Below are 26,162 nucleotides of genomic sequence, written 5' to 3' on the forward strand. Positions count from 1 at the left end.
AGTGGTGGAACCGATGCTTCCTCCCTCCACATAAACACCGCCCTGCAGCCCCGTGGCCACAGCTCCTTACTGCACAGGGCAGGGAACCCCACAGGTGTTTAGATCTAGAGCTCACGAGCTAAGAATGGACTCCACATTTTTTAATGATTGAAAAAATAAAAAATGTATTTCATGACACATAAAAGTTACATGAGATCCAAACTTCAATGTCCTTGAACAGTTACACAGCACTGGGGCACGGCCACACTCGTACGTTCACATATTGTCTGTGCGGACACTCACACCACGGCGGCAGAGTTGAGGGCAGCTGACCCTTGAATGCATGGGTTTAGACTGTGTGGGTCCATTTATATGCAAATTTTTTAGAAATAAATATACAGCTGACCCTTTGTACCCCTGGGTTTAACGTTCGTAGGTTCAACCAACTGAGGACTGAAAACCGGTACTTGCACTGTGCACCTGGGAGGCCAGCAACTCGGAGGGCTGCCCTTGTGTGCGGTCAAGGCCACGCTGCGGAGGGCACTCGAGCACCCTTGGATTTGGTGTCCAGTTCCCCATCGATGCTGAGGGACAGCTGTAATTACGTCTTGAAGGAGGGAGAAGTTATACACAAATTTTCCACTTTTCGGGGTTGGCGCTCCTAACCCTTAGGTTGTTCAAGGGTCAACTGCAGTTTCGACAGCAACGGTGTGAGCAACCAAACCTGACGTGTTTACTATGGGCCTTTTGCAGGGAAAGTTTGCCAAACCCATGATCTGGAAGGCCTGTGAATTACAGAGAATAAAATGTAAAACATTCAGGCCAAATAAGTTTAGGTAAGAGCAATGATTTTTTTATTTTATCCAAGATTTCATGCACTTCACTTTTATCCTTTTGTTTCCCCCAAACATTACTTTAGTTGTGACATTCAAGGATATTTCAAATAATCGTTACCCTATTTTCAATAAGGTCTTGTTACCCTACACTTACCCTATTTTCCTGGCCCCTTATTTGCAGATAAAACTGTAGATACATTTTTAAGTTTTAACAAAGTACAAGCACAATTTTTTAAAAGTCAAATAGTGACAGAAAGCTTATAATTTCAACCAAAGTCCTCCTCCATCTCCCCACCTAAGGAAATGACACCTTAAAAGTCATTTAGCTGTTCCTCCTGTAGTCACCGAACTAGAAACTGTACTTCATGGCTCTTTTTTGATGCACCAGTTGAGCTGTTACCTAAACTGTGTCCCAAAACTGAGGTTATCTCCCAGTTTCTTGTTAACTTGGGAATCAGTGCTGACGTGATGACTGTGTAAATATTTGTCAGAGACAAGTTGTGCTCCATGGTTCCATTTCTACCTCACACTTCATTTTGTTGTGTCCCGTGTATTAAAAGCTAAGAAGGGGACTCCATGTCCCAGAGCTATCAGAAGCTCTGGGCTTTCAATAACGATCCTCCCTCAACTCGGCACACTACCTCTTATCAGAGCACACACACGTCTATAGAACAGGTTATGAAACACGGACGCTGCTTGAAAAAGAAACAGTCCATTCAGAATTACAGGAATTCGGGTCTGAACTTCCCTTCCAAGTTATATCTCGTGTGGCTTTTACATAAGGTAGAGAGAATTTGGGCTTTTGGTTTTCACTTCTAAGGGAAAAGAATAAGAGGAAAGGGATGAGGAAGACAGTTCTGCATCCCTCGTTTTGTCTGCTCACAGAAGACTTTATCCAATAGCAACTTCCCCCACACTTCCCTCCTCCCCACTCCAGTCTCTGATGTTTAAAAGAATGAGGGATCCCATGACCCACAGTCCACCTGCCCCTCCTAGAATGAGATGCTAAGACTTCAAAGCATTCTCCATGAGAACCAACCAAGTGTCCTGTCCAACCTCAGAGCTTTGTTCGGTGTGAGCCCAAGAGATACACATGGACAATGGATCAGAATCTGATATCTCTGGATGGAAGAACTCTAAAAATTACAACCTAAAGCACCTGTGGTGGATTCACATACTGTGGATTCAGAGCCAACTTATAAACAAGAACTTTCTTATAACAGACAATGCTGCAATGCGTAAACTTGTACACAAATGTCACTTTCGTGCATTTGCAAACACATGTAGACAATAAATGACCAAAAGTAGAATCTTTGGGGCAAAGAAGATATGCATTTATCAACCTGTTAAATGGCAAATATGCATATAAATGTGTATATCTAGGGTCTTTCACAATCTGACCTTCTTTGCTTATATTCCACAAATGACTTTTAGATCTAAAATGTGCATGGCTACATGGCTACATTACATTGCACTTCCTATGCATTGTACATGTTAATTTTTCCAGGCTAATTAGGGAAGCATTTATCATAAATTGTGTTTCTGGCCCGGTAACCCCCCACCACGCTCCACTTGTCTGAGGATGGTCCCTTCTGCCCGCCAATCTCTCACTCTCCCCCACGGCCTCGTTTACATCCCTCTATTCCAAGTTCACCCCTTTATCGTTATTTATAATCTCCTGAATTTCAAGTTCAGCAATGCTCTGCCTCGAGCAGAAATGATAGCTTATAAGGAAAGGAAGATCCCCTCGGACTCGCTGTAGACCAGTAAGAATCCCCACCCTACGACAGGGGCCGACACGCCACAGCGACTGGGGTCACCCTGACTGGTGACGAGTGGGAAGAATATGCTCATTTCTCAGACAGACAGCGAGAGACCTAGAGGGCCCCTCCTCCCCGTGATTTCCTCCAATGAATAAAATAATTTCTCATTAAACTAGGTTTAGAAAAGGTACATATCCCTTTAGATCAAATTCCTTTTAGAGATCATTTTAGCGAAAATCTTCCAGTCTGCTCTTAGCCAGAAAATCCCATTAAGCAAAATAGTATTGCCTCAACCCCATGAGTGGTGTTACTATGAAGTTAGTGCCAGCTCTGTTAAAGACAAAAGTCTCTATGCTTGTTGCATTTAGTAGCTTCAGTGATTTGATTTTTGCTGAAAATAATGTTTTGAAGTATTAGACAACCAGAGAAATGAAAGAAACGTCTGCCCCATATTCTCTAGGAGAGTATTTTCAGTACTCTTTGAGACCCAATTTGATAATAAATGTATGATAAATAAAAGATTTAACAGAGGGAGAGAACAGTGAAAATGTCTACCTAGAAATACACTTCATTTTTAGAATGACACTCAATTCAGGTAATACCTTACCAGGAAGGAAACTGAAATATCAAGAGTCTTCTTAAAATGTGAAAAGCAGGGTGTGTGATTGTAGTAAGGCAATACAGTGGGTCTTCGTGGTGTTGAAATTGTTCAGTATTTTGACTGTGGTGGTGGATACACCGACCCACACAGGTTATAAAATTATATAAAACAACACACACACACACGCACACACAACACACAAGTACAAGTAAAACCGGGGGAATCTGAATGAGATTAGTGAATTGTATCAATATCAACACCCTGGTTGTGATATTATGTCATAGTTTTGTTAAATGTAGCATTGGGGGAAACCCAGCAAAGTACACAAGAGATCCCTGTGTAGTGCTTCTTACAGCTGCATATAAACCTACAATTATCTCAATAAAATTTTGTTAAAAAAATTTTTTTAAATGTGGGCATACCAAGATAAATGAGTTGGAAAGGTACTCCTAAGAAGAAATTAATCTGTGTGCTGTAAAATGTTCAGCTGTAAGACAGTTACATGTAAGAGACTGTGGGCACACTGCAGGGTCAGGGCGGGGTGGAGAGCTCACCGGGGCCTACCCACTCTTGTTCCCTAGGGGAGGGGGAGGGGGAAGAGGGGAGTGGCTCTTTTGTTCCAGTAAATCCATATCTAGAGCCCCATCCTTGGGAAACCGAGATGTCTACTGTACCATTAGTCATAATAATAAAAACTGGAAACAACCAAAAAATCTATCTTTATGAAAATGATCGATACGGTGTGACATTTCTGCATGAAATGTCACACGACCATTTACACAGAGCTACAAGACCTACCTGTAAAGGTACCAAGATAAGTGATGGAACGGCTGCATGCACTGCAGTTTCCAAAGGGCTCCAGGCAGTCGCAGGGGAAGAAGGGAACAAAGACTGTGGAGCACGTAGCCAAGTGTTAGTAAGGAGCTCCAAAGAGAAATCTGAGACAATCTGAGAGAAGGTCAATGAGAATGGGCACAGTATTAAGTGTAACCATGGGAGTGAATGTGTGTGTGAGTGTGTAAGTCCGTCCTTACCCTTGATCCATTAGTGCTACACACTCAAGTAAATACAGGTAAAATGATATGTCTAGATGGACTTGCTCTAAATACAACTACAGATTTGCTTTAAATATACTTCTGCAGTATTTGTTTTATTTTACTTTTTAAATTGTGCAAATAACATGCACAATTCAAAAACTAGAGTAAAACAAAGGTTAACAGTAGTTATCTCTGGGCTATGTAATTCTGGGTACCTAGTCTTTTTTTTTTTCTTTCTTACGGCTTACTGTATTTTCTGTTTCCTTTAAAGAACAAATATAAAAATCAGGGAGGGCCCTGGATGGTATAGCTCGTGGATTGAGCCTAGGCCTGTGAAGCAAAGGGTTGCTAGTTCAATTCCCAGTCGGGGCACATGCCTGGGTTGCAGGCCAGGTCCCCAGCAGGGACACATGAGAGGAAACACATTGATGTTTCTCTCCCTCTCTTTCTCCCTCCCTTCCCCTCTCTCTAAAAATAAATAAATAAAATCTTTAAAAAAATCAGGGAGGAAAAGAAGAATATGCTTAGAAAAATCAGACCAGAGAGCTAAGTTATTTATACACAGGTAATTGCAGCGCTGATTACATTAATCTGGAGACAGTCCCCTCTAAGAGGCAATTTACCTTTAGACTTATCAGCTGAGCGGTAGCAGACACCCGCACAGTGGGTGGAGGGACCGACTGCTCACAGGCTGATCCATGCAGCGGTTCGCCTGGTGAATCACCTGGGCTTGAGCCCAGTGGCTTCCTCATGGGCTTCACAGGTCTGATGATTGTATGTCAGCTGGTGATTTTCAGCTGGGGGAGCCCACCAGGATAACCGAGGGCGATTACAAACACGGACTAGGTCTTCCTAGGGTGCAGGCACACGCACTGTCTAAAAGTTCCCAGGTGATTCTGAAGGGTGTACATGGTCAACAATCCCTGATTTAAACAAGCAAACAGATGTAATTACTTATAATATATAAATAATTTTGTGTGTAAATGAATTTTCTTGTATGCACCACCAGTATTTTTGGAAGTATATGTAAGAAGATGGTAAAAAAACAGTGACTTGGGGAGGGGAACTGGGTGGCTAGGGACAGAGGGAAACTTCTCACTGTATATACCCTTTCATGCTTCTCATATTTCATGTGAATGAATGTATTACTTGGTCAAAAAAGGTGAACAGTGAAAGAAAACCAGACCTTAAAAGAGCCTCTGCTGTAGGTACTCAGCTCGTCCAAAGCACTTTTCCTTTGCTAAGGTGGTCGGAGTCCTGTAAAGTGGACCCATTTTTGGCAGTTAGCTAAAAATTCCTAACGCTGACTTAAAAATAACACCAGACATAATCATCAGGACAGAGCTGACATTCGGATAGTTCGAGAAACCACTCACCCCTTCGGAGCTACACCTTCTACCACTAAGAAGTAAATACAGTCAGCCAGGATGGAGAGAGAAGGATTTTCATTTTGCAATTACAGTAAAGCATTTTATAAAATGTCCCTGATAATAACACCAACAATGCAATATCAGAAACAGAAGTCAGGAAAATATCCCTGATGATAGCAGTTGCCTGACCCACCCAAGGGTGGAGGTGGAAGTTAGCTTTTCCTTCACGTCCTTTGGTGCTGTTTGAATTTTGTGCTAAGTACATGTATTACCAGTTTAAAAATAAATTTTTGAAAAGTGAGCCTTTAAGCCTGTGTGACCAGATGGAACTACAGTTGGCCAATGCACACTTCTATCTTAAAGTTGCTCTCAGCAGCACTTTCAAGTTCAAAGGGCAAAGCTGACTGCGTACTTCTTCAGAAATCTGATTCCAATTCAAAAGAGCTTGTGGGCAGGAGGTGGTGGGGAGGCGCTAGAAAAGATTAACCAGCTGCAATAGCGAACTACAGAGGATCTCATGGCCTGAGCCCATTGGTTAACAGAAAGACCAACAGACGGAGAGTCAAAACAGGAGTGCTCTGCTCTCTAATCCAGGGGCAGTGATGCAAGCCATTTAATCTTCCCTGAGCCCCAACCCGCTCACTGATACAATAGAAATGTTCTTTCCTTAAGAAAGCTGTTAAGAAAATAATACTCGTGGAAGGGACTATTAAGAGTTTAATATACCCCATTAAAAAATGTAGCACCTTATAACAACTTTTCCAGATTTAACTTTGAGTACACACACACACACAATTCTAAATCTGGAAGATTTCTCTTTCATCCCCCCAAAAACTAAAATACAAGAAACATGAATTATCAGTGTTCAGGAGTTGAGGTTTCACCTTGATCTGAATCTTTTTGATAGTGTTCTAGTTAAAAGGGCCATGAGAAATCATTGTTGACCTATTTATACTTCAAGTGCATGTGGCACTTTTTTGTAGCTATTTTTTAAATATTAAGTTTATATGGAAATTCTGTTAACAAATATTCAAGCATTGACATAAGAGGTCATTCTCCGCCCACCCCTTCATTATGAGGTGATTTTGACAACTGCTGAGCAAGAGAAGGCCAGACTTCAACTGCACATGCTCCTTCTTCACAGGCAAATTACCTTTCAGGGAATAGCAGGAATGAGAAGTGAGGCATTTTGCTTTGGGATCAGTTGTCCTTGGTTAAAGGTACTCATTCAACACATTTTCAAACACGAGAAGATCCAGGAAAAGGAGGGAGGAGAAGAGACTCATCCAAAAATCAGGAGAAAATCAACAACTCGTAACAGCGACAACCTCAGAGGACGTTCTCAGGCAGGCCCAGGCATTTCGTCACAGGCCTCCATCCACACAGCCTTCTCCACGCTGCCCAGCGGTCAGCCCACGTCTCTCTGGGCAGCACAGTCAGTTCCAGAAGTCAAAGGTCGGAGCTGTGGACACATTGCTCAGACCAAACAGGAGAATGTAGAAATAAGGGAAACGCGGATGGGTGTGGTAGAGCTGTGTAATGCGTGTTCTCCCTGAGGAGTTCTCCCCAGCGGGACCTGTAAGCACATCATAACTGCACCATTAGGGAGAGGAGAAAGGAGCTGCTTCACTATAAGACTGAGTGTGTCATGTCACTTCCCTCCCCACCCCAGGGCAGCCAGACGCCTGGTGTGCTTCCTCAGGAGGCCATGGAAATGGAACTGAAGAGGTCAGATACCCAGGCACTTTGACCATTCAGCTGAAACCTTGGAATTCCCCAGGGAGAGGCCTCCAAGGTGATGCCACGCCTTGGGTGATTCACTATTTCCAGCCCTCTAATAACCCTTCCACCTTAACTAAAATCTTGGCAGTCAAGGAGCACAGCACACTGTAGCCAAGGGAGTCATGTGGCAGACTGTTGAGAAGGGACAGAGCAACAGCCCCCCACGGCCAAAAAAAAAGGGGGGGGGGATAATCTGTGCCACACCTGGGAGGGTGAGTGTGACTGAGCTACAGACAAAGAAGAACTGTGTTCAAGTTAAAGGCCAACCAGTACCCGGCCAACCGAGGCTGCCTCAGGAGAAGGAATTTAGGACATGGAGGAGTGTTGCAACAGGGAATAACCTTTTTTTCCTCTGCAAGCGGAAGTTTCTTCACTTCATTCAGACATTCAGGCAGTTGACATTTCTTGGAGTAAACATAGGACTTCTTCAGAAACAAATGACCAAATAATTACAAGGAAAAGGTGAGAAAGAGAGAACAAGAGGTGACTCCATAGCTTTAAAGGACTTAAAACTCATATCGACCAATGAGCAATTCAAAGAAGAAATTAAAAAAACAACTCCATTTGCAATGGTGTAGAAAAATAAAATAAGGTGATGAACAGGTAGAGGACAGGGGACTTTGGGGGAAGGGAACTTCTCCACAAGACACTGGAATGGCAGATATGTGTCATTATACAATCATCCAAATCTGTAAAATGTACAACACAAAGAGTGAACCCTCAGGTAAACCATGGACTTTGGGGGATAACGACGTGTCAACGGAAGACAATCGGTTGTAACGAATGTTCCACTCTGGTAAGGGCTGCCAATAACAAGGGGGGCTGTGCACGCGTGGGGGCAAGGGGTACGTGAGAAATCTCTCTAATTTCCACTCAATTTTACTGTGAACTCAAAACTTCTCTAAAAAAGTCTTTTTTAAAAATAATATAATAACTAGGAATAAGCTTAACAAGGGGGTGGGGTTAAAGAGACTTTCACCCTGAAACCCACAAAACATTGATAAAAGAAATTTCAAGACACAGTAAATGGAAAGGTAGCCCACATTCACAAATTGGAAGACTTCATATTGTTAAAATGTCCATACCACCCAAAACAATCTACACACTTGACGCAATCCCTATCAAAATCCAATGGGATTGTTTGCAGAAACAAAAAAAATCTAAAATTCATATACAAACTCAAAGCAACTTGAATAGCCAAAATAATCGTGAGAAAGAAAAATGAAGCTGGGGGCCTCATACTTCCTGATTCCAAAATGTATTACAAAGCCACAAGAGTCAAACTAGTGCAGTACTGGCTACAAACAGATGTATTTACCAATGGAGCACAATTCACAGCCCATAAACAAATCCTCGCGTGTCTGATTAAACGATTGTTGACAGAGGTGCCACGGTGACACAATGGGGAAAGAAAAGTTCCCTCAACAAATGGTGTTGGAAAACCTGGACAAAAATTCAAAAAAAAAAAAAAAAAAAAAACAGAAGAAGCAGCTGGACCTTTACCTTACACCATATACAAAAATTAACTCAATGTGGATTGAAGGCCTATATGTAAAAACTAAAACTATATAACTCCTAAGAAACAACATAGAGGAAAGTTTTATAACACTGGGATGGGTGATGATTTCCTGGATATGACAGCAAAAACACAGGCAACAAAAGCAAAAATTGACAAATGGGAAAACATCAAACTTAAAAACTTCCATGCGCGAAGAGTGAAAGGCAACTCACAAAATACGAGAAAATATTTACAAACCATTTATCTGACAAGGGGTTAACATATTAAAAAACTCTGACAATTCAACAACAACAAAAACAACCTACCTGAAACATGAGCCCTGACTGGTGTGGCTCAGTAGGTTAAGCGTCATCCTGCAAACCAAAGGGTTGTTGGTTCAATTCCAGTGAGGGCACATGCCTGGGATGTGGGCCAGGTTCTCATTTGGGAGAGTGTGGGAGGCAGCCCGATTGATGTTTCTTTTGCACATCGATATTTCTGTCTCTTTCTTCCTCCCTTTCCCTCTCTCTAAAAATAAATAAATAAAATCTTTTTAAAAAATGGGCAGGACTTGACTAGACATTTCTCCATAGAAAATATAAATGTTCAAAATACATATGAAAAGATGCTCAACATCACTAATCATCAGAGAAATGCAAGTCAGAACCACAATATTATTTCACAACCATCAGAATGGGCTGGCCACTATAAAAAAACTGTCCACTAAGTTTTGGCAAAATTATGGAAAACTCAGAACCCTTGCACATTGTTGGTGGGAATGTAAAACGGTACAGCTGCGATGGAAAACAGTATAGAACTCCTCAAAAAAACTTTGGAAAAGAATTACCATAAAATTCAGCAATGTCACTTTTGCACATATATCCAAAAGAACTAAAAACAGGGTCTTGAGGAGATACTTGCACACTTGTGTTCACTATACTGTTACTCACCAAACCAAGAGTAGCAGCAATCTAAATGTCCACCAGCAGATGAATGGATCAAGTGTGGCCTATACAGACCCTAAAATATTATTCAGCCTTTAAAATAAGGAAACCCTCTTACATGCTACAACATGAATGAATCTTGAGACTACTTATGCTAAGTGAAAAAAGCCAGTCACAAAAAAGCAAATGCTGTGTGATTCTACATACGTGGTATCTAAAGCAGTCACACTTGGAAGCAGAGTAGAACAGTGGTGATCAGGGGCTGGGAGCAGGGGGTGGTGGGGAGTTGTTCGATGGGTACAGGGTTTCAGCTTTGTAAGGTAATGGACATCGATGTATGTGGTTACTACCGTACTGTACACCTAAAAATGGCTAAGATGGTAATTTTTATGTGATGTGCTTTTTACCACAATAAAGAAAACCCAACAGATATACCAATTGTAATGTATGGACCCCATTTGTACCTTCATTCAAATAAACCATAAAAAAGAAAACCTATGAGACAATAGGGGAAAGTGAATGGTGACTGGACATTTCATACAAAAGCATTGATTTTGGGGGGTGTAATGAGTGGCATTCTTTTACATGAGCCCTCTTTGTTTAGAAACTCTGAAATGCTTATAGATTAAGATGATGTCTGGCTTATTGGGTAACCACTCTGTAAGGAATATAAACATCTGATCACTATATTGTACACCTGAAGCTAATATATTTTATGCCAACTGTAATTGGAAAATTTAAATAAGAAGTAAATTCAAAAAATGATATTGGGACTTGCTTTGAAATAACCCAGTGGAGATGGGCGGTACAGAGGAGTCGAGACAGGCAGGAGGAACTGGGACTTGTTGCGCATGGTGATAGGGACATGGGGGTTCACACTCAGGTGTGGTCTACTATTACACGTTCCATTTTTTCCATAATAAAGACTAAAACATAGCTCTGGCTGGTGTGGCTCAATGGACTGGGTGCTGGCCTGCGAACCAAAGGGTCGCTGGTTTGATTCCCAGTCTGGACACATGCCTGGGTTTTGGGCCAGGTCTCCAGTAGTGGGTGCACAAGAGGCAACCACACATTGATGTTTCTCTCCTTCTCTTTCTCCTTGCAGCCCCCTCTCTTTGAAAATAAATAAAATCTTTAAAAAAAACATTAAAAAGACTAAAACATAATAAAGCCTCTAGGAGAGCTGGGGCTGTCAGGAATTCACTTCACCCTGACCTCATCTACTAAAACTCTTTCCTCCTCACCTTCAACAGGAGGATTCTGGCCCATCAGGAATCCAGCTGTTCTGTGTTGACACACAGCCAGGCTTCTCTGAAACTTTTGGTGTCTGCATCTGCTCTTCCACCAAGTGACAAAACAAGGAACTCAGCCAATCAATCTTTAGTGAAAAAATTTAGGAGCAGCAATTTGGGCTTTGATGAGAAGCTCATTGTTTTACTGACATCTGTGAATTGTGGCTTTAGGGGTGTTTTATTTCAGTTAAGTATTCCCACTTTGTGTGATGAGAACAGCTACCCAACAGTCTATGGGGTCCTTCAAGGAGCACAGGCCACCCCCATCACCAGCACCCAGGGATGCTGACAGCCAGTGAGGGCAGGGCCTGTGCCTGGGTGGAGCAGGGAAAGGACGGAGACCACCAGGAAAGAGGGTGGGATGCAGTCACCAGGCAGAGACAAAAAGGGGCAGCAAAACCTTTGTGCCTACTTGGAAGTTTTGCCCAGGATGGGCTCTTTTCTAGAAAAGGAAAACTTTCTTCCACTTCCCGCACTGCCTGGCTCCATGCCCTAGCCCTTCTCTCCGCAGCCTTTCCTTCCCCAGCCGCCCACACAGAAAGCAGCGCCAGTCCTCAGGAGGCTGCAGCTACTCAAATTTAAGCTTAGGACAAGAGACACAAGGGGGCCACTCAGAGTCCTCACTCTCATCGCAGACTGCAGGGGGGTGAGGACAGTAATGCTCCAGCCAATACCGAAGGGAAGCAGAGAGTCTGGGGTGAATTGGCACTGCCACTGGGATTTATACTCTAATAGCATCAAGGCTGCAAGAAGCCCTCATGGAGGGCAGCTTTGCTAAAACAATACAATGAAAACAATCAAATTAATTGCTATATCTATACTAGTGATTCAAAAAAAACTGCTTTCACAAGAACAAAGTTATAACACTTTAATAATTTAAGTAGAATTAACTTTAGGAAGATACACACATACATAAAATTTAGACAATTTAATTGCACAATGTTAAAAGTCCCCAAAACGGACTCAAGTTCATGGATGTGAAAAGGTCATTTCGAAGAACTATAGACCAGACTAAAACTGACAAGGTAGTTACTTTGCATTTCCCAGTAAAACAACAGCCTGTGAATACATTAGAGTTTTATGAGAACACTTCTAGGGAATGTTAAAGAATCATTTTAAAAAGTAATACAATTTGTCTCAGAAAGATAACATTTATACTAACAATTTCTTTGGTCCTCCAAGTCACACCTGCTTTTACTTTAAAATACTAAACATGAGTTGAGTGCTTAAGTCTACCTCTAAATATCTCAATAGTAAGCAGGATAATGTTTATACTAGCTTTGATTTTAAAAGGAACTCAAAATCAACCACCACTGTACTTTAGAAAATCCAAATATAGAAAAATATAGGAAATGGAAGTAGGGAATGTTTTTAAAAAATCTCTGCCATTTAGCCTGATCATAAGCCAAACAAAATACATCTAAGTGGCAGAGATAGGACTACCAGAGTTAATGCAAGCAGTGTAGTTAACTCTGCTTAGGGTAATGAACTATTGTCAGCCAAATAAGAGGCTTCTGCATGAAAAATCGTGTTGGTGTTTTTGCAGGAGTGTTGGTTATTTTGTTTTAATTTGGCCCACACCGCCCCAGTAGAGGAAATTTTAAGATAGTCATTAATAAGGCAACAGCTTCTTGGACTGAAAGACCTAGCCTGCTTAAACAGTTAACACTGAAGACGAGGTTCCGTGGACCACAAGGGGAACCAGGATGGGAGCTTCTGGTATTTTCCAGTAATTCCTGAAGATTATGGGGCACTCGCACAGACACCAGCGACACAACGTCAGTAGACGTTGGACAGACCCAGCTCATAACACAGTCCACAGTGGGTTCCTTCTGCGTTCTTTCATGTCCTTGGAGGCGACGCCTCTGCAGACTTGAAAGTAAGGAGCACTCAACAGTTGCTGGAATATCTGGAAACACTATTGATAAGATTTTTAAAAAGTTTTGAGGCATCTGCAAGAAACACACAAAGTAAGCTCCCAAGAAACTTCAAAAGGAACTCTGAGCACTACTCATGTTCCGTGTCAGTACTGAGTCGTATAAAATAATGGCTTTTAAATGAAGGCAAAGGCGTCTACACTCTAAATGGTGTGAAATTCTCATCAAGGCACAGAGAGTTAAATATCTAAACCCCTGTATGTTGACATGAGAATACACTTGTAAACAACTCCAGGAACTAATTCCCTAGACGTGAATTTTAAAAAGAACAGAAGGTAGAAATGTGCCTTTTCAACCCACTATAAAATCAAAAAGCACAGGTGTTTCATCACCTTCCCTGGGTGACTGACATTACAACTAGACAGTTAAAAAATAAATATTTGAAAAATAAAGTGTCACTGGCGGTTTAATAAACATGATTCAAGTGGAGCCTGTTGGACTTTGAATTTGCAGAGTGATGCTGCTCACTGCACAGTAAATTACTTTAAGCTCTACACCATTTTTGTTCGGGGAGTGGAAAAAGCAGAATATTGACCATATTTTCTCCCATTTCCCAACACCCCTATGCTTATAAACCAAATTACCATACCATTTGAACAAAGTACATGAGTTCTTCCCCCTTCCCAGCATCCTCAGGCTATCAGAATGGCAGTGAGAGTATACATACAACCTAACACTATCGGCAGTGTGCTTGAATGTTGCCACTAAATGGTGGCTACAAGAAAGTAGAGCAGCTATCCCTTTACTAAAATTATTATTTGACCTGTGATAAATAATTATTAAACACAATTAGTGACAAGGAGTAAGTTTCACATCTTTTACAAGTGAGAAGGGAACTGTACAAATGATTAAGACCAGACAACCGACGCTACTGTTGGAGGCATGATCTGCACCGCACACAGCAGGTGCTGGAAGTTCAGCTCCTGATGAGAGTGAGAAACTCTTCGCGCGTCTTTGGGTCTTCCCGGAACACACCCAACATCGTGCTGGTCACGGTCTTGCTGTTCATTTTCTGCACTCCTCGCATGACCATGCACATGTGTCTACAAAACAAGCCAACAAAAGGGAGAACAGAGAGTTACTGGTTTGGTTTTTTAAATAAAAAGCAGTCCAAAAAAAATAAAATAAACTTGATTAAACTGAGTTCACAATGACCAAGTTTGTCACTGAGACAAATTTTATCCTAAAAAAATTTCTTTTTAAGTTTCTTAGTCTTGTAGCTTTTATTCTTCTTAGTGGCCGAGTCCTCACGGCATCCAACATGAGAGGGGGAAATGGAATATTCTTCCTGGGTAAAGATAATACAAGTGGTCTACGGAGATGAAGGGAAACCTGGAGTTCTCACTGGACCGGTCTTTAGGACCAGCACAGCACTGCACCAGCTGAGGAACTGAGAGGAACTCCAAAGTACGCTGGGCTCACCGGCCAGGATCCAGGGGATGGGGACCAACTGGGGGAAGCCGGACAGCGCAGGCAAGTGGAGACCACGCCACACCAAGAGCATGGACAAGAACTCTGCCCAGCTCAGCTGTGGGCAATTCTCATAATGACTTAAAGAAGAGTCATCAGTTGTACTTTGTATCCATTCTTAGTCCTCTCTATTTTTAAAATAGGCGTCAAAATATTAGGAAAACTTTGCTTGGGGCAACAAAGAGCTAAAGAAAGAAATCAAGAGAAGACATAAAACACTGCTGGTTGTGCAAATTGCTACACCCAAGCTTAGGACTCCCTACTCTTCCACAACCCCCATAAAAACAAACAAGGGGGAAATAAACAGTATCCCCCGTTCTGGTGCCCACACTGGTAACACAGTAAATGAAAGAGGTGCAAGGGCTTCCGGCTCAGAGAGGGAAGACGGAACAGCGTCAGTGTGCGGCACCACCCACGCCAGGAAAACCCAGCAGCACTGAGTATCATTTTCATGCACCACTGCGACGTTATTAAAGGCAAATACGGACTTACGTTGCTTCAACCACCACCCCAACTCCAGCGGGTCGCAAGGCTTCTGTGATTGCTATGGCAATTTGTTTCGTCAGGCGCTCCTGAACTGTGGATGTGACAAGGAGCTGAGTTTAAGTATCTGACACAAAGAGACCTGAAAGCTTTTTTGCTGTCTCTATGTTTGCTGCCTGGGCCAAGGAGGCCCTGTTCAATTCCCAGTCCTGCAGGCTGGTGCTGACGACAGCCCAGGAAGCCCCAGCGCCCTCCAGCGCCACTACGCAGAACGGATTAGGACGGCCAGGGCCTCTCGGGTGTGCCGCGACTCCAACAGAATATTGATTAACAAGCACCTCCACAGAGGGAGAGCAGAGCAAATGAATAGCTCGGCAACACGATTAACACAGGGGTTACAGTCTGATGATTGAGCTGGACCTAGAGCGATGTTAAAAACCAATGATTTAACCTAGATAATGCAGTTCCTGTGCTGAATACACAACTCATCTTTGAAGCATTACAAACATTTGAAAGCTGACAAAATCCCAAATGTCTATCAGAGCAGAGACTGATTAAATCAAGCCACAGCACAGCCGCTCAACGGAGTGCTAAACAGCAGGCAAAACAAATGAGACACGTGCCTGTATGCGGGGGAATGTTAACACGTAAGTGAAAAAAAAGTAGGGATAAAAGACAAATGAAGCCCACTGTTTATAATATGAGCCCATTTTGAAATGTAATAAAAATAAATGGATTTTAAATGTTTGTATTTGCATAAAAATGTGAAGGAACATGTATAGCACTTTTTCTGTTTTATATTCCTATGAGGTTTTAATTTTTATGTCATATGTATAATACTTATAATAAGAACAAAAAATGCTTTTTCCTTAAGAGAGAATTTTTCTGTAAAAAACAGTTTTAAAATTTACCTTGTAATCTTCTACTATAGATTTCTACAATCCTAAAAAAGAAAAAATTATTTTAGTTAATCATAAATTTTTTAAAGTGAAATTGCTAAGGCATCCTCATGCGACTAAAAGGACTTGACTGGAGCAACTGTAGAGGGTAGGCAGAAGGTTAATGTTTACAGAAGGACAGAAAGACATAAAAACTATAGGAGGCCAACTGTGAGAGAGGTGTTCCCTATGTTCCCAAAGAGAGAGGGAGTTAAGAGTATACAGTTCACTTATTAAAAACACAATTAGAGGGGAGTAATATTGAAGCTCCCAAGTCATCAATTCTGAGCTGAGTCTAAAGTGTTCTAATTAATCATATTGTTTAATCAGAGCTTAGAGTTCAAGTTAAAAATAAAAAGACTTTGTTAATTAATAGGCAGACCATTGTCAACTACTGAACCAACTAAACCTATTAGGATAATCAAGGTTAGAACTGAACTGACTACTTCAGACATCTCTTTATAAAATAAGTCTATGCAGGCAATCACTATGATTAACCTCCTTCCAAAATAAAAGCTTACTGATCTTAGCTTATAACACAATCTGTTAAGTGATGATTTTTCTCCTTTCAACATCTTTCACTCTAGTTGTTAAATGTAAAAATGACCATGTGAATCACCCATTTTAGGATAACAGTTCACATTAAGGACACTTTTCTTTAAAATTTAGCCTTTTAGTCATGAATTTGGACTCAAGGATCACCTTGCCTATGAGGCATTTTAGGGCTCTTCCCCCCAGTACGACCCTCAGACAGAACAGGTGATGTGCTCCTTTATAACTCTATTCCCACCAATGACTCAAAAAAGGTGCCCCGCCCTACTCGCCACTCAGCCTGAAGGCGGGAGCCATTCTAATTGTTCTGTGTTCCCAGTAGGTCTACAACATTGAAGGAATTCCTGTATTTTCCTTTTTTACTTTGAATAAAAACCTGAGAAAGGATGGTTCAAGCTTCTAGATGGAAAATGGCTTTATACTTAATGGGTCAAATTTCTATATATATTACTCCTGATAGTTTTCCAGGTGGTTCATTTCCAGGTGTTATATAAGTAAGAGATGCCATCAATTTAAAAATTAGTAATGTCTTCCTTCTTATAGTTATCATTTCTTTTTCTCAAGTAAAATTTCAGGTACAACAGTAGATAGCAGCGGTGATGCCAGGCATCCTTATTTCTCTCCATGCTTTAGTAGGAATGCCCCTAGCATTTTACTGTCACCCCCGTTGCTCGTTTCTGCCAGATAGCCAATGTCACTCCAAAGCAGGGTCATTCATGCAGATTGGCTGAGTGCCTACCATGTATTTGATGATGTGGTGAACGGGACCCCTATGCTCAGAGAGTTTATTATTTCTTATTCCTGGTTTATTCATTTTTCTTTCCAAGAAAAAAGTAGGTGGAGAATTTCTGTCTCCTCAGCATTAGGAAATTCATATAGCTTCCCTGTATTAAAAAATATGTATATTTTGCCCTCATGCTTGAAGATCCTTCTCAGTCCTCCATGTCTCTCACGTTCTCATTCATGTCACAGTCTGGTTTACCGTACTCCCAGAATCAGTTCTCAATTTTAATCTACACCATTTTTGTGACCTTGGAGTAAACCATCCTGGAACATGATCAAAACAATACTTGTAGCCTGTTAAAGCAGGGTTTTTAAAAAATATATTTTGGATTTTTAAAACTACATTAATAAGCCCTGGCTGGCATAGCTCAGTGGATTAAGCGAGGGCTGCGAACCAAAGTGCTGCAGGTTCAATTCCCAGTCAGGGTACATGCCTGGGTTGCAGGCTGTTGCATTCAATATCCGTGAGGAATGAGCATCGGAGACTTTCAGGGGTTCAAAGGTGTTATTTTATTGGCCAAGTTTAACCTGCACAGGGGCGAACTCTCAAAGTGTCCAGCGACACAGTGCCCACAAGGAGCTGCAAACGAGAGCCGCCCCGAGCGCTTACAACTACGTTCTTATATAGGGACGGGCAAGCAAGCGTTATACAGAAGCAGACATGGCAGTTAGCAATTCGCTTACAGAGACCGAGAGCAGGAATTTCAAACCAAGCATTCTTGCATAAGGCGGGAAGGCAGGCTGTTTGGTTATTAACCTAGTAATCTCCTGGCTCTAGCTAGCTAGTTTTCTATTTTCTCGTTAAAAACTACAAAGCACTGCTTATCTAGCCTACCCAGGGGAGAGCGTCTGCTAGACACGGGATGTTTGCTTAACTGCACTGTGTCTCCCTTATCATTTCCTTTTAGCTACAATGTGGTTCTTGTCTATTAGAGGAAATTTAGTTCTTAATTTCCTTATTCCCAACACAGGCCATGACCCCCAGCAACTGCACATTGATGTTTCTCTCTCTCTCTCTTTCTTCCTCCCTTCCCTAAAAATAAATAAATAAAATCTTTTTTAAAAAGCTACATTAATGAGACTAGTCTATAAGTTTTTAAATACTAGTTTTATCAAGGTTTGTTATCAGGAATAGGCAACTTCATCAATTTGGCTGGAGAGCTTTTCAGGTTTTTCAAAACTCTTGAATCATATATACAACATGGGAATTAGTGGTTACTTGGAAGTCTGAAAGAATGCCCATTAAATTGACTGGGTCCCGCCCTTCCCCTTTCCACCTCACTCCTAACATTAATTTAATTTTTTTCTTTTTTAATTGATTTTTTTTTTTTTACAAAGAGGGAGAGAGAGAAAGGAACATCAATTTGTTGTTCCACTTATTTATGCCCTCACTGGTTGTCCTGACCAGGGATTGAACCCACTAGTGTATCAAGGTGATGCTCTAACCAACTGAACTACACAGCCAGGGCTAACTTGACTTTCTCTAATGGTTACCAGTTTATCCATGTTTTCTAACTCTCAATTTATTCCCTTCTCTAACTTTTTTAAAAACTTATTTTGAAGGATTTGAAGTTCTTAAAGCATATTCTTAGCTACATAGCCTCTCATTCTAAGATACAAGTATGTATCCTTTCAATTCTGCTTTGTATATGCTTTTTTTCCATCTCAAGCAAAGACAGAGGAAATTAGTGTTCCCACTCATTGTTTTCAGGTAGGTCAGTTTCTCTGTTCATTTCATCCACTTCTCCTGTTTTTTTGTTTTGAACCCATTTGATATGTAAAGATTCGTGATCACTTTTATTATGCAAACTTTATTAAAATAAGAAAACCTGCTTTGTCCCCTTTGATAAATTTTTCCATTTTATTTTGAACTTTTATGTTTTTAAAACTGATTCTAGAGAGAGAGGAAGGAAGGGAAAAAGAGGAAGAGAGACATCAATGTGAGAGAGAAACATCAACAGATTTCCTCCTGCATATGCCCTGACTGGGGACTGAACTCACAACCCAGGCATGTGCCCTGACTGGGAATCAAACCAGTGAGTGACCAGTGTGTGAGAGCAGATTTAAGGACCCTAAGAGATTAGAGGCAAGAGGAGTTAGGAGTCTAACATATAATCCAGGAGGAACATAAGAAAAGCCCAACAGAGAGTGGCAACAAAGAGAGCCAGAGGGCAGGGGGAAGAGGGGGGGAGGCAGAAGGCAACGCAGGGGAGCAGGGGTGTGGGAGCAGGCCAGTGAACATGCAGCAGGAGTGGGTGGGTTCCCCCTCATTCCTTGCCCCCAAATATATTCCAGATGGAGCAAAGATTTCAACACAAAAATAACCCAGGAAACATGAGCTTATGGCTACAATAAAAGTTTTTAACTTCTTTATGGAAAAATAATACTGTATGAGAAAATCAAAAGACAAATGACAAGCCTGGGAAAATTGTTTGCAGCACCTGACCTAACTGCTTTAACATTCAGAGAACTCACACAAATCAGTAATAAAAAGGCAAGTAACCCAATGGACAAATTAGCAAAGACTAAGTGTAGAAAGTTTCTGAAAAGATTCAAACTCAAACTCATTCTAATAAAGAAATTCAAATTAAATCAATAGGTACCATTTTTCACTTACCAGCTTGGCAAAGACTGAAAAGTGTGATGAACCCGGTGTTGGCAAAAGTGTGGAGAAAGATATACCCTTTAATATTAGAGTATAAACTGGTATTGCCTTTTTTGGAGAGCAATTTAGTATGTAAAAAATTCAGCTCCCCTTAACCCAGCAGATTTTATTCTAGTAATTTATCTTACAGGTAGACTCCAAATATGTAAATACATTAAACATATGCTCATCAAAGCATTTTTTCTCTTTTTGAAAATAGCCTCAAACTGCAGCCTATATTTATCTATATCCAAGACTGGTTAAATGAATTCTATTAATGAATGAAATACTACATAACCATCAAAAGGAACAGACACTTTAGACTGAAATATGTACAAGAGATTTTGATGTAATATTTTAAATTTAAAAAATTGTAATACAGAATGTAGGATATGATCGCCCCCATTTTTTGCTTTGTTTTGTTTTGCAAATTTTAAAAAGCTTTGTGGTTGAGTTTTCATAGAAATTTTCCAGAAGGATAGTGAAATACCCAGTTTTCATTCTGGGAAATAAAAATAGGAAAGAAAATCTTCCCTTTTACTCACTCATTCATATTTAAATTTAACTGGTATGCATGATACTTTTATAATTGAGAAAGAAAAAAACCTTCACATGGTATTCTAATGCCTACCCTGCCTTCCCCTTCATCCCTGCCTAAATCTCTTATTTCTGTCAATCAAATCTGCTCCCTATCCACTGGAATATGCTTGCTCCTATCCTCTTATTTGCCTTTGCTTATGCATTTGCTATACGAGAGGAAGCTCTCTTCCATTTAGGATTCTGCTCAGCCCTCCGTCTCAGGGTCTGCTCAGCCCTGCCGTGGTTCCTCTGGGCTGGGAGCTCCGAACTGGGCATGTCTGTGGCACCTGCCGCCTCGCACTCTCACCCTCCCTGAGGGAGCAGGCTGTCTGCTTCTCTCCAGCACAGGGTCCCTTCACTGTAGGTGTTCGCTAAACAGACTGACCGTGGCTATCGGGAGCACTGTGATTCAAAATTCAAAATTTTAACTGTGTTCACTCAGTGATTCTAAGGCAAGAAAATGAATACATGTTCAATGGATTTTCAGCAGCAACAGGAATTTCTATTCAAACTAAGTTTACTCTAGAATTCTTACCAGAGTTAAACCAGACCAACTCACTTCTGGCATTTTCTTGTTACGTGAGGCTTTGCTGTTTGATATTTGCCTTCGGTGGCACTGAAAGGTCATGCGTTTCAAGGCAAGCACACAAAAACTTCACATACAAGATTCAAGTGAATGGTGAAGTTTTGCAAAGACAGTCAGCTTGCTTTATTACTCATCCTTCCCTAAACATTCCTACTTCTTACAAGGAATAAGCAGTTGAATAAAACCTTAGCCTTCTTTTGTTTAACAGGCCCTTTATTCAAAAATGTTTACAGCATATCTGAAAGTAACATACACTCAGTTCTTTGATTTAGTGTTCCATTTTTTTCGCCTTAAGTGTTAATCCCATTAGTTTAAGGACAAATCTCTAGGCTAGTAATCAGCTCTTTCACATTGTTTCATAAAAGCTTAATTATTTGAGATCTTTTCCTTTCACACTAGGAAAGGAAATAACCAAAGATTAGTCCTTCTACCCTCAAATTACCATTTACTCTAAGATCTCATTGGATCACTCTGGAATCCATTTACATAAAGGGTTACCTGTGGTCTACATAGCATGGTCTTCTAGAGAAGGTTGCTCACCTTAAGACCAAGGCCTATGCCGTCTGCCTGTGGCAGGAAAAGAAACTGCTCTCTGTAACACTTGCAAGTTTTGTCAGGACAGAAGCCGAGTAAAAGTTATTTTTAGGTAAGGAACTGGCTAGTTGAAGTTGCTAAGTAACGATATCTCAAAGTCACTAACCTTGCCCCTGCTTGTGAATGCTTGCTTTCAGCAGCTGGTCCCCCTCCCTTTCTGCCTGTGTAACTGGTATATAAAAAGGACCCCTAACCCAGCCTTTTCGGCTCAGGATTTGGGAATTGACTCCCTTGAGCCCCGCGCACATAATAAAGTTTGTGCTTCATTATCTCCCGAGTGTGGGTAGATTTTCCACAACATGCCAAACCTTTTTATAATATGAAAACCATCCACTACACATCTTTCACATAGGGACAGTCTGTGACAGGCATCAGCAGTGCCAGAATCCCTATATGGGAAAGATGTAGGTTTGGCAATAGAAATTATGGTAGGGCTAATTACCCTATCACCACCAATATCCTTTTCCTACCACCCTCGGTGCTGCCACTGGCTACAGGTCACTGACAGGTAGCAAGATATTTCTGGATTGGTGTTAAGAGCCATATTGCAGTGAAGCAATTGCAGCTGACATAATAACATCATTTTGTGGTGCCAAGTAGCTCTGTCTGGTTGCAAGATTACTGACCAGGAATAAGGTCAGATGCTGGGCAAGTTACATTTTTCTGTTCTGCCTACTTTCTCTGTAATTCCTAGAGGAAATGAGTGAAAAGAAAGTAAAAAGAACAGCCATGCAGAGCAGCTGTCAGGCTGCTGGGAGGTTTTTACAGATTTCAACACAAAATTGAAAAAAAAAAACCCCGGACCACCATTTCAGGACTGCAGCCTGGCTCAGAGTCCAAAGGGCAGGCGGAGAAGCAGAAGCACATCAGAGCAACAGAACAGACACTTGATCACAGAGACTCATTTACTCCAGTTCCAATGTGGTCACAACAACCTCAATCAGGTTATTAAAACTTAGTTTGGTTTAATTTTAAAAAGTTGTGGGGGGGGGCACTTGACTGTATATTCATTACCTATTTCTTCATTTTGTTCTTAACCCTCTCTCAGCACACACACACCCCTCCCAGGCTTCCCCCAGGGCTCACTAATTCTGTACAGAGAAATTACAAACGGGATATTTAGAAGCATTAAAATATTGGTGGTCAGGCCTATCAGAGATACATGAACACTAACCCTCAAGTTGACTGTCACCTAAACATAGATTACATACTATGCTTCCTAAAACCCAAATAAAAACGGTAGCAAAGGAATTTTTTTTTTTTCAAGAAAAGGAATGAACACACAGGATAAAAGAATGGAAACGAAGACTGTAGCAGAAAGGAGAGCAATAGGAGAAAAGAGAATAAACCTCATCTTGGAACAGTGCTGAGAAAGCCAAGGAAGGTACAGTGTGTCTTGTGTCTTTAGCGGCAGAAGTGAACTGACTGGCCCTGCAGGACCCCAGAGAGATACCTGAAGGTCCCCAGGTACAGCGGGAGGCAGGGTTGAGACCCCAAACAGTGGTTTGATTAAAAGTCTGAAAACAGTGCAGTGCTGTTAGACCCCTGCCCAGATTTCCTCTCCCACCCCTCACTGTTAGCTAGACCACCCTTAAGGGACAGGGACGCAGGTCCTCTGTAGTCAGGGAAGGCTCTACAAAGAAAGGTAAGAGCTGCAACTTCAAGGATGTGCCAGTGGATGAAAGGCTAGGAGATAGGGGAGGAGGTTAAGCAACGGGGAAATGAGGAAAAGGACATTTGTATTTCAGGTCCTCTAAGTCTGTCTCAACAGCTATAAACTTGATGTTGCGATGTGACTTCCACGTTAGATTCGCGCTGGTCAAGAAAGCAAGCCTGATGAGATTCTCACTGTGTGGGGCCAGATCCTATTAACACGTTTTCCTATTCTCATGCAGTCACACTTACCTCGCAAGTTTGCTGAGGCCAAGGACTTGCTTGTTGGGGAGGTAGCCGATATGGACCTGCAGAGGAGAGACAGAAATCGCCCGCTAAGTGAAAATACAGTGCTTCCTCGGGACAAAACAAGGAAATAAGAAAGCACAACACAGAATACTTTTATGTAACTCAACACAGTGAAAATGTATCTTTAAGTCATATAGGTTTAAGACTGAGAAAATGAAGCTGATATATAAGCATTTAAAAAATTACATAAATGCAGTAAAAGGAAAATATATAAGGACACTGTTAATAAAACACCAAATTTGAAGTACAGTCATGTATTTCCTGGTGAAGTTAAATTCGACACAACTCTTTCCTCTATTGAGGCAAAACATCTCAAGAAAATGTATATTATACTGTAGCAACACTAAAATGTAGCCAGGAAAGCCCCCTTAAGGGCTGACTTTTAGTTTTCCAAAGTGTTTATACCAATTTACACTTCACATTCTGTCACGGGAGTCCTAGTCACATTCCACACATCACTGTGGCCTTGAAAATCCCACCCCGTCGTACAGCAAGAGGGGTTCCACGCCCTCTGCCACGCGTGGCGGCCCCATTTCTCAGCTGCTGGAGAGCACCATCTTCCGGTCAACAGGAGAAGGACACAGATACAAATGTGCTGGTGCAAGCACCTGGATCCCAACACCTAAGTTCTCATAAAACTTACTAGAAGGCAAAGACATTTCTACAATCTTAATAGACACTGATTAATATCTAATATGTAAATGTCACTTCTCTTTGAACCATGCATTAAATATGAAAAAAATTAGTTCTCCAAAAAGGCTAAAAGTAATGCTCATTTGTAAGCAATAAATTAACCTAATATAAAATTATAGACTTATTTGCATCACGGCGAGCCAGTATTTTCTGCATTTGTTCACCTAATATTTACTATACACTTGAATAGTTGATCTTGTAGTAATTAGTAATCTTTTATCTACTAAGCAGAATGCTTTGGCAGTTTGAGAATACTGGTGCATCACCTTCCTGGTCAGCAGTCGGAGAAGTGAAGTAGCATCTGAATGTTAGGCATTTCAAAGAAAAATTAGAGTTAAAACTTTCCCATGGAACCAAGGCCTTCTGTACCACTTGAAATTTTTATACTTACATGCAGAGCTATTAATTCATGTATTGCTTGTGCTCTTTATGGTCTTCTTAAATATCCTGTCATTTAAATGTCCATTTTAGAAAATCACCACTGATTAATATATTTAAAACAGAGTTAGCAAAAAACACAGATGATCATAGCAGAAGATAATGGCATAGAGTGGTGAAACACTGTGATTTGTGAGAAATATATATTTAGTATTCATCCACAATTCTTGACTCAGGGCTCCCCAAATCCTTGGAATGTCCCGAGTATGGGGGTGTCCTTGGTATGTTAATGAGGTGGCTTGGGCAGCACCTGAGGGGGTGGGGGCTGGAACCTACCCTGTGATTAGAGGGTGGGAGCTTCCACCTCCACCTCCATACTCACCACCCTGGAGAGGAAAGAGGCTGGAAGTCGAATCTACAGGCAACAGCAGATGATTTACTCAATTGTGAACACACAATGAAGCCTCCATAAAACCCAGAGAGAACAGAGCTCAGAGAACTTTCCGGTTTCACCATGTGTTGGTGAACACATGGAGATGCAGGAGCACAGCGTGCCTGTGGAGGGCCTGAAAGCTGTGGGTCCTTTCCCATACACCTCGCCCTGTGTACGTCCCTTCCATCTGCTGTGCCCGAGTTACACCTGTGTACAACGAGCCTGTGACCTTGTAAATTAACCTGTTTCTTTGAGTACTGCGAGCATTCTAGCAAATTAATCCAACCTAAGAAGAGTTTGTTGGAATCTCCAATCTGTAGCCAGTTTATCAGAGCACAGATCCAAGCCTGGGCTTTCAGCTGGCTTCTGAAGTGTGTGTGGCATAGGGTGGGGCTGGGGGCAAGGATGGGGGAGTTGGGGCATTCTTATCTATTAGACAGATGTTCTGGAAAAGCACAGTTTAGCTAAGATTTGCTTCCAAATAGCCTGGGGGCAGGGATGTCCCCTATATGTAATGAGATTGGTTTCTTACTGACAACAGTTGAAGCTGATTGATGGGAACCTGGAACTTGATTATGCTAGTCTTTTTATCCTTATACGTGCTTGAAATTTTCTATAATAAAAGGTTTTAAAAAGAGAGAGAAACCACATCACACACATCAGAATACTAAACTTAGAAAGAGTTAATGTGCCAAGTGTTGGCAAGGATTGTGAAGTGACTGGGACTCACACGAGAGAACGTGAGGTGTAAATTGGTAGAACCACTTCGGAAAACTAAAAATCAGCATCCAACGAGGAAGCAGGAGTACACCCTATGATCCTGCAATACACTTGTAGGTATATTCCCACCAGAAAGGCACACACATGTGTGCCAAAAGAATGCTGGTGGCACCTTACAGAAAATACCAAATGGAGTCATTTTAACCAAGCTGCTAAATTATTAACATTGTGAAGGTGTGTGGAAACAATTCTTTCTTGTTTTAAGTAGTCTGGAACTTAAACTTTGCAACTTTCCGGTCCTGCATCAA

At 41.3% G+C, this 26,162-nt stretch overlaps 1 protein-coding gene across 1 annotated transcript in view; it reads right to left on the reverse strand.

Annotated features, from left to right (window-relative positions):
* Positions 1-11,955: 11,955 nt before the first annotated feature.
* GCH1 (GTP cyclohydrolase 1) overlaps positions 11,956-26,162 on the reverse strand; it is a 42,128-nt gene continuing 27,921 nt past the window's right edge. Inside the window, exons 3-6 of the mRNA XM_028507259.2 lie at positions 23,574-23,629; positions 15,904-15,935; positions 15,002-15,086; positions 11,956-14,082 (exon numbers count right to left, since the gene is read on the reverse strand). Of these exons, the coding sequence (XP_028363060.1) occupies positions 13,956-14,082; positions 15,002-15,086; positions 15,904-15,935; positions 23,574-23,629 (300 nt within the window). The 3' untranslated portion in view covers positions 11,956-13,955. The remainder of the gene's footprint in view (positions 14,083-15,001; positions 15,087-15,903; positions 15,936-23,573; positions 23,630-26,162) is intronic.

This window comes from Phyllostomus discolor, chromosome 1, assembly GCF_004126475.2.
Source record: "Phyllostomus discolor isolate MPI-MPIP mPhyDis1 chromosome 1, mPhyDis1.pri.v3, whole genome shotgun sequence".
Taxonomy (NCBI): Eukaryota; Metazoa; Chordata; class Mammalia; order Chiroptera; family Phyllostomidae; genus Phyllostomus; species Phyllostomus discolor.